The sequence below is a fragment of the Xiphophorus hellerii genome, chromosome 16 (assembly GCF_003331165.1).
Source record: "Xiphophorus hellerii strain 12219 chromosome 16, Xiphophorus_hellerii-4.1, whole genome shotgun sequence".
Taxonomy (NCBI): Eukaryota; Metazoa; Chordata; class Actinopteri; order Cyprinodontiformes; family Poeciliidae; genus Xiphophorus; species Xiphophorus hellerii.
The window spans coordinates 12963829-12980355 of NC_045687.1; the positions used below are offsets into that span (position 1 = coordinate 12963829).

A 16527-nucleotide genomic window follows, 5' to 3' on the forward strand; every position below is an offset into this window, starting at 1 on the left:
AACAATGGATTGCATTTCTGGAAATGACAATGAATACTGCTGCTCCCACATTATAACGGATATGTACAGCATCACTGTCTGTTTGGAATCTTAGTTATTACTTTTTTACTGTAGAGGATTGTGTTTTGGAACAAGTTTAACATACTCGGCTAACTTTTGAGTTGTTTTTTGGTACAAAAAGTTTTCTGCCTTCAATGTAATTCCAGAGCTATTATATCTGCTCCTAGCTGTTCCTCACTCCATCTTAGTTAGAAAAAAAAATTGTGTCATCACACCATATCTTCAAACTCCTGTTACTTTGCTTTGTTCTTCTACTTCATTCCTTTTAATTTGTAATACAGTTTTATTGAAGCTTCTTGTTTTCCGGTGGAGAAAATCTATTGTTTTTTTTTAAACAGTAAATTTGTTTAAAACACAAACAAATCAGGTTTGTGTAATTTTATTTTATTTTTTTTCTTAATGTTTTTTGAGGTGGGGTCTGGAGTTTGTTTGCTTTGCTTGCCTTATTTACTATCGGAAACAAACTTGGCTGAGTTGAAATTATTTTAAATCTAAAGCAGCCCAGATTATGAATAATTTATGCTTTAGCTATACATCCATCTTTAAAATAGCACTTTTTGTCACAAGTGAAGCTTAAGATGGAAGGAACTGGAATAGTTAGGATAATACTCTGAGAAGAAGACAGGTGTAATTCATGATTTTGTTTCCTAATGACTATACAATATATATTAGAACAGTGTGATTATCTGTTACATTTCTGCGCTATGATAACTTCCACAGGTTTCTAATAGTTTTGCTTCACCTCTATAATGTTGATGCTTAACAGTTGGAGAAGTGAGCATATGAACTCACCTGCCAACTTGCATATTGATCGTAATAAATAACTAACAAAATCCTGTGACTGATAATAGATGGGATTAATTGGAAGTGACACTTGTCATGCATTGACTCTGAGCTCCCCAGGGGTTCAGTGTGAGTCCTGTCCGTGCACAGAGCAGCAGCTCCAGTGCTGTGCGAGCCTTTGCAGCTTTCCACCAATAGATTCAAACTGGGCGCTCTGGCCCGACAATGGAGGGCCTGGGAGTGGGAGGATCAGCTCGGGAACGATCCTTCTGGCTTTGTTAACGCCCGGGAAGCCATTTTGGAAGTCAGCTTGTTGTGCCCTAGCAGTTAACAGACACTTGCTACCTGCAAACTTCCGAGTGTTTCTGTCAGAAATTTGCGGTGACGGAGCGGATCGATAAGTCCGCAGCGATTGGGAACCTCTGAGGATCCCCGCAACGGGATGCTGGCGGAACTTGGCGCATCTTGCGTTGTTCCTTCGGATTACGCGTTTAAAGAATAACATTCATGGATTCTGACGCGGGCAAGTTGATCACCCTGTTGTTGCCACAGTTGTGTGTTGTTGTGGTGCATTTGAATCGATTTTAAATAAACCTTGCTGCTCTCCTTTACCAACTGTTTCGATAGCGAACGCTGGATCCGGCCTTTGTTTATTTATTTAATTTATTTCGAATCTACACGAATCTATTCAGTTTATGGTGTCGTATATAAATATATGTGGATGCACATTTCCATGGAAGTGTGTTAGCCGTGTTTGCATTGGGAAATATAAAGACAGAGCGGCGCAGTGTGAGTGACGCTGTTATCTAAATACTGCCAGCTCCAAATATAGCGCAGGGCAACGTGAGAATGTTACGAGGCTTACATGTCATTTGACTCGACAGCCTGCTGTTATTCTGAAAGTAAACATGTTTGAATTTAAATTTCTTTTTGGTCTGGGTCATTGTTTTGATGGTCGGTGGTCTAATGTTTTTTTTTTTTAGTGTTCGTCGCAGGTGGTTTGCGTAAAGGAGGCAGCAAAAATATCTGTGTGATATGAGGTGAACCAGGATATTAATATAACTACAGGGAAGCTGTCTTTGTTAACTGTAGCGGTGCCTTTTTTTACTGTTATTGTTCAGCCTGTCTCATAGTCATTGCTTTGCAAAATAGAAAATTATGATAATTTTGGAATTGATTCATTGAATTTCTTTCTATGTCTAGAAACTAACTAATCCTAGCTGAATTTAATCAGTCCCCTTGGCTTTTGGGTATTTGTTTCCCTTTATCCCTCCTTTTCGGCTTGGGGACTTTAGTGTGGATTTGATTAAGATTATGTGTAAGGATTTTGGTGGAGATTTGTTTTCCTATTAATTGATTGTACAATTTTTCTCATCTAAAGTGATACAAGCTCGATTTGGCCAAACAGCCTAATGGTCAACTGTCAGTGTATGTCTACCATTCCTTACAAAAATCATTTATCCCGTTTGAACCTTTCCGTTTTCTGTCTCATGATGACCATAAACTTTATTGTATTTTATTAGGAGTTTTATGCTTTATGCTGAATTAAACAAGCATCACAATATATATTATTTGCTAGACAGTTTAGATGCATGGAATTTAAATGATCAATTAGCATTTATTGTATTTGAGTAATTGTTTTTGATATCCATATTACATATAGTAATATATTGTTCTAAGGATGAAATGAGAAATTTGTAATGTGTTATGCGGTCCTACGGCAAACCTACCAAGGCATGACCAGCTACCTAACCAAAGGTTGGACCCTAGTATGAATCTGGGGACATACTAGATTCTTACTTATCTAGTATGAATTAGATAATTCCTTGAGGGTGAGTCCCTCTTTGCGTCAAAACACATAAAACGATAAATTAGTTTAGGACAGACGACTCAAGGTTTAGAACAAAATCTAATTTTGTGTCCCAAGAAAATTGTTGTTCAAAGTTTATTGTTGTCCTATAAGTTTATCTTAACTTTTAACTGTTTCCAAGACAAAATTAGAAAATATTTCCATCTCCAGCTGTGGAAAGCTGGTGGAGAAAAATCTCTAAAAGACCAGACGTCTGGAATCTAAATACATTCCAGACATATTTTGCCAAATTATTTGTAAAGTAGTAAAAACTATTCATGCTTTAGGTTTTACTTTACAATTAGTTACACCGTTGTTTTGGTCAACAAAGTTTAAATGGGTATGAATGCTTTTGCAGGGCACTGTTTAAAGTTAATTTCCAAATGATTATGTACTGACATTTACTGGTATTTCCTCTAAACAGGAAGTGTTTCTACTGTCCTGTTGAGAATGATTGATTGGGAAAAAAAAGGATGTACAAAATAACAGCAGTCTTTATCAGTACTCCACTTGCTGCTATGTCCTCTAAAGCTTCTGTAAAGCAGAACCAGCAAGCAGAAAGTATGTATGGCTTAATTTTCATAGAGAAATAGTCAGTGTAGCAGTAATGCCTGTTCACACTAAGCAGGCTTCACTCACAGAAGCTCAGCTCTTAGGCGCGTTGCCTCCCACCCATTGGTTCCCGCCCATTGCTTCAGGATCCTCCCCACCCTCTGCTGTTTTATGGGCTTTCGTAATACCAAGCATTACTGAAATCTCCACTGTAGGGACTGGCTGTCCTCATGGTTAGTCTGCTTAATACAAACGGAAATAGGATCGCCCTGTCTCCACCACTCTCCGTACCAGAGCAGAAGAGGCTGGCCATTCATCACGGCTTCACTGGTGTCCATACTGCTCATCAACCAGAGCCAGCATGCAGGAAGAGGTCTGCCAACTCTCTCTTACAGTGGCATTTTTGTGTTTCAGAGAAATGGGGATGCGCGTATACTCATTAGGTGTCGGATAGGAATGAGTTTTCTGACAGGGCTGCACGGCGTAGAACTTATTAGTTGTTTTCAAACCAGAAATGATTTGGGGAATGTCATTTTGTTTTTTTCACTGTGGAGTGGTGAGTCATTTCCAAAACTTCAGATTAGTATGACTACAACTTAGAAAAGTACATCTAAGAGACAGACTGAACAAGGCAGCAAATGTATTCTAGAAGTAGTTTTTTCTTTGTTACTCTACTCCTGACATGTCATCTGTGACTAAAGGGAGTCCTATCCTTTGCACAATAACTTTTTCAGTCTAAACAAAGAAGAATGACCATGGACTTTTCCCAGCTGCACACATACACACCGCCACAGTGTGCTCCAGAGAACACCGGCTATACGTACTCTCTCAGGTGAGATCTTAGTGTTGCACTGCAGTTCACTAGTTGCTGCATCAAATGTTCAGGTTATGGCATTAAAAGTAATACAGCATGTATCTTTAGTTACTCAGGGCAGCACAGCAATTAACTCAGAATGGATTAATGTTGTCTCAGAGATCCTTCTGCTTTTGTTTTAAAAAACCTTTATGTGCTTTAAAACCTTTCAAGTGAAGTTCTTGCAAGATTTTCCATCATTTGTTTCTATCTCAGGTATCTTTTATCTATTGGGATCTGATGGAAATCTAATCAATTTGAATCCAAACAACATATCTGAAAGTCTCTTGCAAAATGATGCTTATGATGCTGCATTTAGTGGTATCTTTAAGTTTGTTTTCTGTTGTATAAATAGAAATATAAGGCATGTTGAATCCACCATCATTCATTTTCTCGCCTTTATTATCATCTTATGCTTTAGATGTGGTCAGCACCTTATCAGGAAAGTGTGTGCATGTGGAGGAATGTCGTTGTCTCCAGAACTGTCACCTTACTTTGCCAGAAGCTGTTAAACCACAGGAAGGCATTTGGGTGTGTAGGTCAGGGAGTGAGGAATTAGCGGGTGTGTATGCTGCCGTTTCTGACAATCCTTGAGTTGACATGTGATTGCTTGACTTTAAAGGCATGCCCCCTGTCTCCGCCAGGTCCCAAGGGAAAGTATGCAAGTGTCTTGTAAAAAGAAAATCGAGTTTCAACAAAGACCTCATCAAGTTTACTGCACTGTTGACTAGAAAGTACTGTCTGAGGAAAGTTAGTCTAAGAAAGATTGGAGCAGTTGTATCCTAATTAGCATACTGCTTTAGGCATGGGGCCCTATAAGATTCTTATTGTATGATAGCATTGATTTTCATACAAGATGAAAAATGTACATGATCTACTTGCTTTCATATATTAGCATATTGAAATATAGGTTACAATTATGTTATCTTATACATTTTTGCAAATGACCTTTTGATCGTAGACTTGGACGTCTTTATGCTTCATTAAAATTACTGTTTTTTGTTAAGCATGTTTGTTGGGCATTATATCACATATTTTTGCTTTTCTACTCTTAATAGAGTAAAATTAATAGAGTAAAAATGTATAATTAATAGAGTAAGTAATTTGACTAACTTGGTTAGTCAAGTTATTTACTTAGGTAGAGCCTGCAGTCAGCTACTTATGACATTCTTCCAGCTTCCTAACTGTAGTTTTAAATCAATGTTACCTTAAGAAAAGTGATGGTTGTCAATATTGATATCAGGTTATTTATCATGCAGTTTTAAGATTTTGCAAGTTAGACCAAATTGAAGCAAACTCTGAAACAATTAACTTCTATTTGAAACAATAAAACAAGAAGGAGAAATGAGAAGAATTAAAATGAAACTGACGTGAATTTAGAATTCCAGTTTAAAGGACAAAGAAATCACAACATAGTTGGTTAAGGTTGTCAAACTCCAGTAGTAATCGTGTTCCTTTGAATTAAGCTGAAAGGCTATTAATGAGCCTTTCTGATATGGCCTTGATCTTCAGATTAGACTAATAGTTTATGCTGCTTGATGAGCTAGTTGGGGATTCTGTGGTATTCTTTTAGCTTCTGGCTGCTGAACCGGTTGGTAACAATTCTCTCCTTTCCTGACAACTTGAGAAACAGACCTCAAAAGGCAGTAAGTATTTAGATTCTAGATTTAATGAATCTAGTTGAATGTCTATGAATGGAGTGGGTGTGCATGGTCTGCAGTGAGTACAAGAGAGCAGTGCAGCAACAGACAAGGTCAGGTGACAAAAACGGTTGGTCCATCTGTTGTCAAAACTCAAAGGAGCAGTGACAAGGTTTGTAGCACTGAATAGACTAAGTGTAGGAGGAAAAGAACTATGCTCTGTTTCTGTCCTCTGGGAGACTATTACAGCAAAGACATTCAGTTACAGACCTATAAGCAGCAGTGTGAGAAGGCTTTGATAAAAATCCCAACTGTGAATTAAAAGGCATTTGCCCTAATTTAATTTAAACACAATAAAGTAGATGTTAGAAAGCAAGACTTGCAGGTGTTTGTCATTTACTGACTTCTCACAGCATGTAAATTGAAGTTTATATGGCCTATATAAAAAGTTTGAAGGCAGTTTTAAAATGCACCATGTGTATAATCCTTGAGTTCTAGTTTAATATAATATAGAATCAAGGATATTATTATAAGTGATGGAGTGAGGATGCTCTTGCATTTAAATCTTGTCCGATATCTGCTAATATTGCTTTGTGGGTGATATTTACACATATACATTTTCCTTCCCTTTCAACGTGGTAAAAAAATTGCAACTCTGCTGACATTGCTTCTCTGTTTCAATTAAAAACCCAACAATACTTGGGTTTTTAATTACTATCACTGTCACATGACCAAACAGTTAACCCACTCCTCTCCTCCCTCCGTAACACAAACGGCAACAGGATGGAAATAAACATTGGTTATCAGGCCAGTTTTGTGATACTGATTTTAATGCCGATATATTGTGCATGTCCCAACCAATCAATCAGTGATTAGAACCTGCCAAGCATCGTGTCCCATGATAAATTAATGCATCAAAATTGTATCTTCCCACCATTTCAATCTGTAAACACATCAACAACGAGAATATGCTTCAATGCATTTTTAGTTGTTAGTTGTATTTTGTTATTTTATTTTCTTTAATTAAAAGTAGCTTTTTTTAATCACCTAACTGTCACCCCCAAAACTCAAGAGAACACCCTTGTCCTCATGACAGTTATAGCTTTGTTTTTGGTCAAATTTTAATTCTGTCTCTTTTGAATTAGTTTTGTAAAATGCAACTCAAGCCATCTTAGAAATGTTCCATTGCAAGTGAAGGTAGCAATATAATGACACAAGAAAAACTGATGCGTCTCAGTCTTCATTTGTTTCTCATTCCCTTCCACTATCACAACATAAACAGCACAACTGGTTTTAAACTGAAACTCGAAACACACAATCAAATTCTTGTGGGCAAGAAATGGTATTTGATTTTTAATGGGGCCTTACGACAAAAAATCAAGTTGCTCGTCTTCCAGAAAAACAGACTGACTGCAGCCATGTTCCTCTGAAAACAGGTGTGTGTGCTGAGAATCCACCCAGAGAGCCTTCATATTTTATGATTGTAGAAGTGGGTCAGTGGGGCCGGGGCGTCTGGATGGTATCTTCCTTTTTCTACCATCATGCTTGAACTGTAGTGATTGGGTTGTCTAAAGACTGTTTATAGCTGATTGTTATCAACTGCTGCATTTAAGTGAATTATAATATATAGTGGCTAAGAATAGTAAATTCAACCTTCTAGCTATCTTTTTTTTCCCCCAGTTGTGAGTCAAATGCAGAAAACTGTGCTCGATCTGCAGCTCCATCAAGCTCCATTTGAATCTAATCAGTTTCAGCTGAACAGCTGTTGTGCACCCTGTCGCTACAGTTGCTTCACACGCGCTTCAGTACTTGCACCCCTGGTCAAGTGGCAAGCAAATGACATCAGCTGGATTCAAGGGAGATGGGGCCTTTAACCTAGATATTTTTGTAACAGTAATTGGTCAATAATACACATTTCTGTAACACTGACTGCTCAGTCTTAAGAATGTTGTAGGTTTCAGATTTGCCCCATTTATAGCTCATCCTCATTCCTATCAGTACTCACAACTTTCTCTGTCTTTAACTGAAGCATGATGTTGCAGCTGCCATGTTTCTTGGGTGGTATCATGTTGATTAGGGTGTTGTGCAGTATTGTTTTTCCAACCCATTGAGTTTTTTGCATGTTGGTCAGAAAGTTTTTTTTTTAAATTTCATTTTAGCAGAGCTTTACATAGCTTTTGGTAAACTGCTAATAGGACTTTTTAAAGCTTTCTAATAACAATGGCTGTCGTCTTGTTGCTTTGTGATTGCTTGATGATTATTGTTGATAGATTTTCACTGTTTTTGATTCTGTTTGTTCTCTGTTTCTGAAAGCAACTACTGGTGTTATACTGGGGTATTGTTCTAAGGAATGATGACTTAAAATGTACACCCGTTTTCAGACTTTAGTTGTGAAAATGTCTGTATAGTTTGCTTCCACACAAAATGCCAGTAAAATGCATTGGAGTTTGTGTTTGTATTGAGACAAAATGCTTAGACGGTGTGAATATTTTTGCAAGCCACTGAAAGCGTGGCTTGTATATTTGTGTGCTAGAATGTCTTTCTTCCTGATGGGGTATGGGTTCATCTACTGATCTGTCTTTCTGAGTTGAAGATTAGTTTATTGTTGTCTCCATAGTAACAGCAGTAACATGTGACGTTGGTTGTTGTGCTCCAGTTCGGGTGAGGGAAGAACGTTTTCTTATAGCAAGGCAGAAGGGAAGTGCTGTCAGTGGGAGGGAAAATGAGGCCCAGCCTGATTGATCCTAATCACAAAGCCAAATCCTTCCTACTCAGAGATGGTTGGGTAAAAATTTGAACACTCTCCGTTTGCCCCTACGTTCCATTTCTTGTCCTCTAGTAAATATAGAGCACAACATTTTGTGGAAAACAACTCAATAACAGTTCTGGAAAAGGAAAGGTACAGATCCCCCACCCCCCCCCCCCCACCCCTCCCTTTTTTTAAACCTCTATACTGGCTTCTTCCCCAGGGTATTCCCTAGTTCAAATGTTTGAAAATAACTTTGTTATTCCAGCAAATGCAACAGGGGCATGTGGTGTCACAGTTCTGAATTGCAACATCTCATCACTCTGAAACGTTCAGCTTTTGGCACAGAAGTGTCAGCTTGTGCAATATCTATATAATACATTCTGAACTGAGTGACAAAGTCACAAATTTATTAAAAAATCCAGGTTATCCTCTAAAAACTATTTACATTTGTCATGTTTGATTTCTTGTACACAAGTTTCAGTCTATGCAGTGTGACCTTTACAGAAGCCTGAACTGCAACATGTTTGCTTGTTTGTTTAGCAACTCAGCATTTTTAAAAATTGTTACCCGAAAAAAACCTTTCACTGTTCTGTTTACTTCTGCGTGTGAGATTTAAGACTTTTCTGGCAAGCTTTTGACTCCACACTGTGGTTTTGTTGCGGAGCTTTACGACCCACATGGTTCTTATAATCCCAGGCTAAAATAAATGTGTGCATATCTCACAAATGGTAGTCGGGGTTTGTGGGGTGAGTGTACCAACTGAGCTGACTGCCTAAATTATTATCTAAGGTCTTTCAAGTTTCTTTTGGATAGAAGTGTATTTGTATACCATTCAAGAAAATGTATGACAAGCTCTTTGGAAGCATCCTACAGAAATCAAAGCCTCTATTTTCCGTCAGCTAAAATAGCAGCTGCTGTGAAATCCACAACTTTGGAAAAACAAATTAAATGCTTGTTTTTTCTGGGATGTTATGATGAGCTGCTGTATATCATTGTCTCAATGGATTTGGTTCTGCCAAAAAAAATCATTATCATGTATAGTATTTTGCTCTGAAATTCCTCTGAATTTAGCTAAAATAAGGATGTATTGCAAACTACTAACTAATATTGTCAATCAGCAAAGTCATAGTTGCTTGGCATATTTCATGATGATGACAACAAAACAAGAGTTCGTGAAAGGCAAAAAAGTTTAATTGTACTGAGAAGAGTGTGGAAAGAGGATTTGAATCTATAATATTATGTAACATAAAATTATAGGAAGCTTGCTATCAATATGGGAAAGTGTTTTTCCTCTGCTCAGGTCTGGCTCGTTATACATGTACGTCTCTTCTTGTCTGTAAATTGACTTTGTCTATCGCTATTTATATCTCTGATGTGGGCTGCGAGTGTCGCCTGGGAGAAAAGCGACACACTGATCAGCTTGGAGAATGAGAGCAAATGAGGAGTTAACTCCTAAGAGGTTTTGAGGAAACATGAGCTAGCTTTATAACATTGTTTAATCTGACAGTCTTTGTTTTGAGAATTCTATAAAGCGCTATGATAATGTGGAGTGGTTCCATGAAAAACGAAGCACTGTTTTATATAATTTTATGTAATAAGCCAACACAAAGCTGAACAAAATTTTACTTTACAATTAAAAAATTTTAAAATGTGGGTGCACATGTATTTACTTACTTTATGCCTCTAAGTAAATTCTGGTGTATCATATTTGCTTCAGAAGTAAAGAAATATTGAAAATCATGAATCATTTTACTTCCACTTCACAATTATTTAATACTTTCTGTAGGTTTATTACATAACATTTCAACTTAAATTTGTTGCAGTGTGACAAATAGTGGAGATGTTCAGTGGCTGTGGATACTTTTGCAGAACAGTGTATTGTAATGTTTGCATGTGCCTGCAGGCTACACAGACAGACATATTTGTTTCCTTATCACACAGCCCTGCTCCTAACAGTTCCAGGGACACACATGACTTGGCAAAGTTTTGTTCTTTGTACAGCAGCTGTTTCGGGTCTGGAGGACACATCCTGAAATCATGCATCGGGTGTTCTATGTCTTTAGCTGCAGAGAAGAGAGAATGGATGAAGTACTTTAGAGCTCATTTTTTCTCTTGTGGTGTCAGGAAGCAACAAAATATCAAAGATGTACAAACACAAACCTATCCATAAGAAGTTCTCCAGACCAGCATATATGACAATAAAACTTACAAACATAAAAAATAAACAAAAACAACAACTTTTGTTAGTTGAACACTGTTGTCCTGGAAGAATCTACTAGATAATTTGTAAGAATAATGATTTAGTGGTTTGACAAAAAGTATGGATGAGGTGGTACTTGACTGTAGTGAATGAACTTTCTGCACAAATATACAAATATGTGAAGAATTTGGAGTGCTTTTGTCTGGGTTTGTGGTCTTTTAAACAACCATACTTACTTGCTTTTATTATTAATCCTTGGGCCAGTGTTAAGCAGCAGATAAATTCTCCACGACTCCCAGAGCAGGAAAATTGTCCTGGTCAGGTTTCGAGAGAGGTGGCAGTTGGCTCAACAGGCAGGTGGCAGACTCAAGACAAAAGCTCATAATTGGCCTTGTCAGGGTGAGTAATCCCCAAGTTTTATTCCCAGACAGACTAGCAGAAAGACGAGATCTGTGTGGGACGAACACATATGTGCTCTTCTGCAGGACTTTAAAGCTTAATTAGCTTGCACAGGGAAGTCAAGGGCAGGATATTGTCATTCCTGTGCACACTCAGCGACTTTGTGCCCGAACTGTAAAACTGGCATTTTTAGTGTAAACAGTGAGCCTACCTGATTGTCAGGTGCATAACTGGAAGAATACTATCTTTCATCTTTTCAAAGGCTCCTAGTAGCTTACCTCTCTCAATATTAAGTCTTTTTCTTTTACTACTGCAGCAAAAAGCGTTGACATTTCATCTTTCCATTAACAATGCTCTGTATTCACCAGCTAAGAGGAACTAATAACTCTGAGAGAATAGTTGCAGATGTTGCCTGTTAGTCATGCCTGCATTTTGGCACTTAAAGCCTGCTCATTGGGGTGGGTGTGGCCCTCTGAGTCACAGTAAGGCATGGCACCGAACATTCACAGCATGTTTCCTCTTAACGTATGAAACCGCAGCCAACTGAGTTGAACTCTTTCTCCTTGCATAGTTGGGGATGCTTACTTGGTATATTTGCCTCGATTTCTTATTTTAGAGACACATCCTGATCTTTTTTCTTTTCTCTTTCCCATGTGAGTGAGTCATTTCCTGTGAGGAACAACCCAACACCCACCAGCATCACAGCTCTATAAAAAGCCTGTGTTTGTTTTCATTTAAGAAATCTGACACTGAGAGGTTTAGGATGAGGAACTAGGAATTAAAATGCTTTGCTGGTTGAAACCTTTCCTCTTTCAACTGTGTTTCTGAATAAAATTTCAGTTCAGTAAATATGAGAGACAAACCATCTTAAGTCTCATGTAGGGCCTCATGACGTGGAATATTTTTGCCAACTTTATAACGCTCTTTTTCTTTCTCACTTTTGTCTTAGTTCAAGTTACTCAACTGCAGCATTAGAGTTTGAGAAAGAGCACCAGATTTCTCCTGTGTACGAGTCGCCCAAGATGTTACGGCGGAGCCTCCGTCTGCAGAACAGCAGCAGTCATTACAACACCGAGAGTGTAACTGATTACTCCCTGGACCATGGCAGCAGTTACATCGACACCAGGAAAGAGACGCGGTGAGTTAACATGTAAACACTTTCAATCTGACTCTGACCAGCTGCATTGCTAAAGACTTGTGTCTTGTAGATCATGACTAAACAAGATCTTCCCAATCTTACAACCCAAGTGAAAGTATTTGAATTTTTTTTTTTCTGTTCCTGTGAAATTGAAAGTTTTGGAAACTCACACGTTAACTTAGATTGTTTTCCTTCCTCTTTTTCACAGCCATTTTACAGTAACCTGCATCCATAGACCTTGAACTTGTTCACATTTTCAATACAAATGTGCACTAAACTTCAGTTTATTTGTCAAAATAAATGTAACTGCGTCATTGTACATTCACTTCACAGTAATAAAATACTCTATGTTGGTTTATCACACAAAATCGCCTTAAATTGTTTTTGGCTGGTTGTACATAAAAGTAAGCAATTTAGGCAGTAAAACTGGATCATTCAGTTAAATTGTTTCTTTTTTTAAGCTTCTGATAATTTTCTTAATGTTGGTACTACATAATGTTGGGGCAAACATTGCATCCTCGCATTTATGTTTCCTGTGATATGGACTATGGTATTATGAAAAGGGAAAGAAGACACTGACTTTTAGTTACTAAGCTGAAAAAAGACTGCATATTTATAAACCATTAGCTGAAAAAACAAATTATTTCTTGGGGAGAGTAAAAATATATCAGTAAATTAGCTTTATTATTATTATTATTTCTATTATTATGTTGCAGACATTGTGCACCAGTAAAATGACATGTCTTTATTTGACAATTTTTCATTTTAACAGACATTAACATCATCGAACAAATTCCTACCTCTCCCTTACTCACACAAAATCAACACATCATAAAAAAACATCTCAACAGTCAAGACAACATGGTTCCGCAATTTCTTTTTTTTAGTTTAACAGTCAAGCAGAATTGAAAACTATTTTATTTATATTTTATATTATTCAGGTAGTAATCACACAGTCTTTTTTTCTTTTCTAGGACACCGCGAAACAGAAAGCAGAAGTCCACATCCAGCTCTGTGTCTTTATCCCTGAGCCAAATTGCAACACCGAGACAAACCCTGTCCTTCTCAGCTGCCAGTACCCCGATTGACAGAACAAGTCATGAAAACGTCACAACGGTCGACGTCTCGCGGCTCGTATCAGCTCAAGAGCAGTATCACCTGAGGCAGCGCAGAGGAACCACCATCAGAGCTACAACTACTGTGGATGGACAGTGGGGTGAGACAAAAAATTATAGATTTAATCACAAAGAAATGTTGAATGCTCTGTCTCATTACCCCAGGAAAGCTACAGTTTGCAATGGAAGTCTTATTTTGAAGATCAAATTTGGTTAAATTTGCTGCCTGGCTGTCATGTTCCAGAGCAACACTCCAGCCAGAGCTCATCAAACACCAATGGGGAGGCCAGCTTTTCGAAGTCCAAGACTTCGGTCCCTAATGGGTACATTTGCAAAGATTGCTCGTTTCACTCTCAGCAAAGTGACTCCCGTGTGACGCGGTCATCATTGACATCGCTATCATCATCATCATCATCCTGCCAAGAAGCAGAACTTTCCACTGATGGCCTCACCTCCGTATCTTCACCTTACACAAATATTTATACCAGAGACAGGAGTCGAAGGAACAAGTCGGGTGAGAAAATGCTTTCCACATTTGGGACCTTGCATTTTTATAGTTTAAAGTCTTATTGGCATAACAAGGATTTGACGAAGAGAATGTTTAACCATTAGTGATGTCTCCCTCCAGGTGTCCTGATGTCAATATCTAACTCATGTGTGCGCTACAGCAAAAAAGCCCTGTCCCCCATTGTGTCCTTAGTTTCCATTGTCTACAGCAGTTTGGTCTGGCTGGGTACAAGAACCAGGAACTCAGCAGAAAAAGGTATTCTGAATTTTCATTGATAATTTCAACCATTCATTCACAACAATGAATGGTTGTGTGGACAGGGGTGTAAGAATGACTGTTGTTCAGACTGTTGTTCAGTCATTCTTACATTCCTCTATGTTTGCTGTTTGGATTTGTTTTGATGAGTTTCAGATATCTCAATTACTATATCTTTTAAAATGAGGTTTATTTCTTCTACAGTGTCTTGTAAAAGCATTCGTACCCTTACTTCACAATTCACATAATTGGTAGAAAGAATCCATCTCTGAGTCACTTAATCTCAAAGTCAGAAACTGGTCTCAGGGGTTTTTAGAGAACATTAGTAAACAAACAACATCATGAAGATCAAAGAATACAGACAGACTGGTCAGAGATTAAGTTTTGGAGAAGTTTAAATCAGGCTGAGGTTATAAAATAAATTTCCAAGCTGGGAACATTTTGCAGAGAATTGTTCAATAAGTCATCTGAAAATGAAAAAAGTACCAAGCAAAAACCAGCCTGTCGAGTCTAAATTGACCGGCCGAGCAAGGAGTAGCACAAGTTGGAACTGATTTTTAATTCTTTGCCCAATATGCCAAACAATGTGTTTCTGGAAACTAATACTGCAACATCCCCTGAACACATATTAGTGGGGCATTCTGCTGTGAGGTTGCTTTTCTTCAGGAGAGACGGGGAAAGATGTTCAGGCTGAAGTGGAAAACAAATGGAAAAAAAACATAAACAAAATCTGATAACACCTGAAGAGGGATGAACACATTTGCATGCCTCTGATCATGAATCAAGTTTCCATCTTGACTTACAATGGCTGTGTGGACAGGGGTGTCAACGGATGTGTCAACAGGAGTCCAAACCTCGTACTCAGACTCCTTGACACAAGCGTGGCCCTCGAGTTTGTCCAAACTTTGGCTGTTTAAGCAGACCACTCTTCACAGGATGATGGGCTCCAAAGGTCATGGCTTTGAAGAACAAGGTATCTGCTGTCAGTCCACTGGAGAGTCACAGCTCCAGATTTCAGCTGCCTCTTTTCCTTTAATTAACTTTTTCTGCTTTCTAAGCGTCTACTGTTTTGTTAATCAAGATAGAGTCCTCCTTCCTTAGGAGATAGAGATGCTTGCTTTCTCATAAACTGAGTATGCCTTTGAAGAATGTCATAACTTTCCTATCTCTCTCCTGAATTAACCCAGCTTTCACTTTCACACTTTTCTCATTTTGAAAGGGGAATTATATTGGAATGAAATAAGTAGCCACGCCATTGTTTAAAAACTCCGGACAACACCGTCACATGTGTTGCACTTCTTCATTTTCTTAAATGAGTTTGAGAGTGAGCATTTAAGATGAACTTCCAAAACTCTTTAACTAAACTTTTCAAATTTGCACTTTATAACCTAAAACTGTTAGTTGCTCCAACCATTTGGCTCAGGTTTCAATATATAAAGTAAATTTTTCTATTCAGTATATTCCCTAATTGTATTTTTTCCAAAGTGGACAATATGTATTTGCTCTAATGGTTTAGTTTCACCTCTGTCATTGCTGTTTCAACCAGGTACTTGTGTGTATTCTCTTTTTTTTTGTGCATGTGTAACTTCTACTTGTAATCTCGTCTTTAGGAGCTATGCTTCCTCCACATTTATACTGGTGGATCTGCCATCTTCACCTTCATTTCTGCTATGATTTTTTTTATTCAAACCTTTTTTATGTACAATTAAATATGTTATCTGTGTGTTGCAGGACACTCAAGTTTCTGTGGAAGCATGAATGTGAAGGACCTGGTCACTGAAGAAACATCACATCTAAACCTCAATGGTTCCCTGTGTAAGCACACACAGCACATGTTCTCTTTACCCTTTTGTTAGGGTTCCTGGTGTGCAGCTTTGATTGACAAAGTCAATGATATGCGTGCCCTGTGTCAGCATCAGTGGGCAGAGGTTGTGTGAACTGCTTTAACTACTCAGCAGCCTGTTGAACTTCATGACCTGCAGAAAGTGAAGCCAAATCGTCCTAATCCACGATTTAGAGTATTTAAAAATAATTATTTTAAAGTTGGTTATGTTTACTGGTTAATTATATACTTTATACTTACAAACGGAGACAAAATGAAAAAGAAGCAGGAGAGATGTGAAATGGCTTTTCAGTTGATCTTCATCTTGGTTAGTTCTATATTTTAAATAAGAATTTCAAATTCAATGCAAACAAATATACAAAGCTCAAATAGAAAAGTAATTTAGAGATGCTTAACTTGTCAATAAAATGTATTCTATGTACTTTTCTATTTAGTTTACAATTGTTCATAAAATATAAAGGAGACTCCTTATTTTTTGAACATTAAAAATATTTGAAAGGGCCAAAACTGCCAATCTAAATGTTTACTGAAGTTTGTGGGAGGAAGAAAAAGTATTTTCTTATCCAATTAATGTCTCCTCACT

The 16527-nt window shown here is 37.8% G+C and overlaps 1 protein-coding gene across 7 annotated transcripts in view; it reads left to right on the plus strand.

Annotated features, from left to right (window-relative positions):
• The window catches only part of sun1b (Sad1 and UNC84 domain containing 1b), a 28106-nt gene that overhangs the window by 1985 nt on the left and 9594 nt on the right, over positions 1 to 16527 (plus strand). Inside the window, exons 1-8 of one of the 7 annotated variants that reach the window (XM_032586755.1) lie at positions 1121 to 1366; positions 3979 to 4076; positions 12035 to 12223; positions 13198 to 13439; positions 13583 to 13852; positions 13967 to 14101; positions 14922 to 15074; positions 15833 to 15916. In XM_032586755.1, coding sequence (XP_032442646.1) covers positions 3994 to 4076; positions 12035 to 12223; positions 13198 to 13439; positions 13583 to 13852; positions 13967 to 14101; positions 14922 to 15074; positions 15833 to 15916 — 1156 coding nt within the window. In that variant the 5' untranslated portion in view covers positions 1121 to 1366; positions 3979 to 3993. Of the gene's footprint in view, positions 1 to 1120; positions 1367 to 1826; positions 1884 to 1928; positions 3618 to 3978; positions 4077 to 12034; positions 12224 to 13197; positions 13440 to 13582; positions 13853 to 13966; positions 14102 to 14921; positions 15075 to 15832; positions 15917 to 16527 lie in introns of those variants that run through there. The other 6 variants (XM_032586756.1, XM_032586754.1, XM_032586759.1 and 3 more) reach the window with 6 other exon arrangements.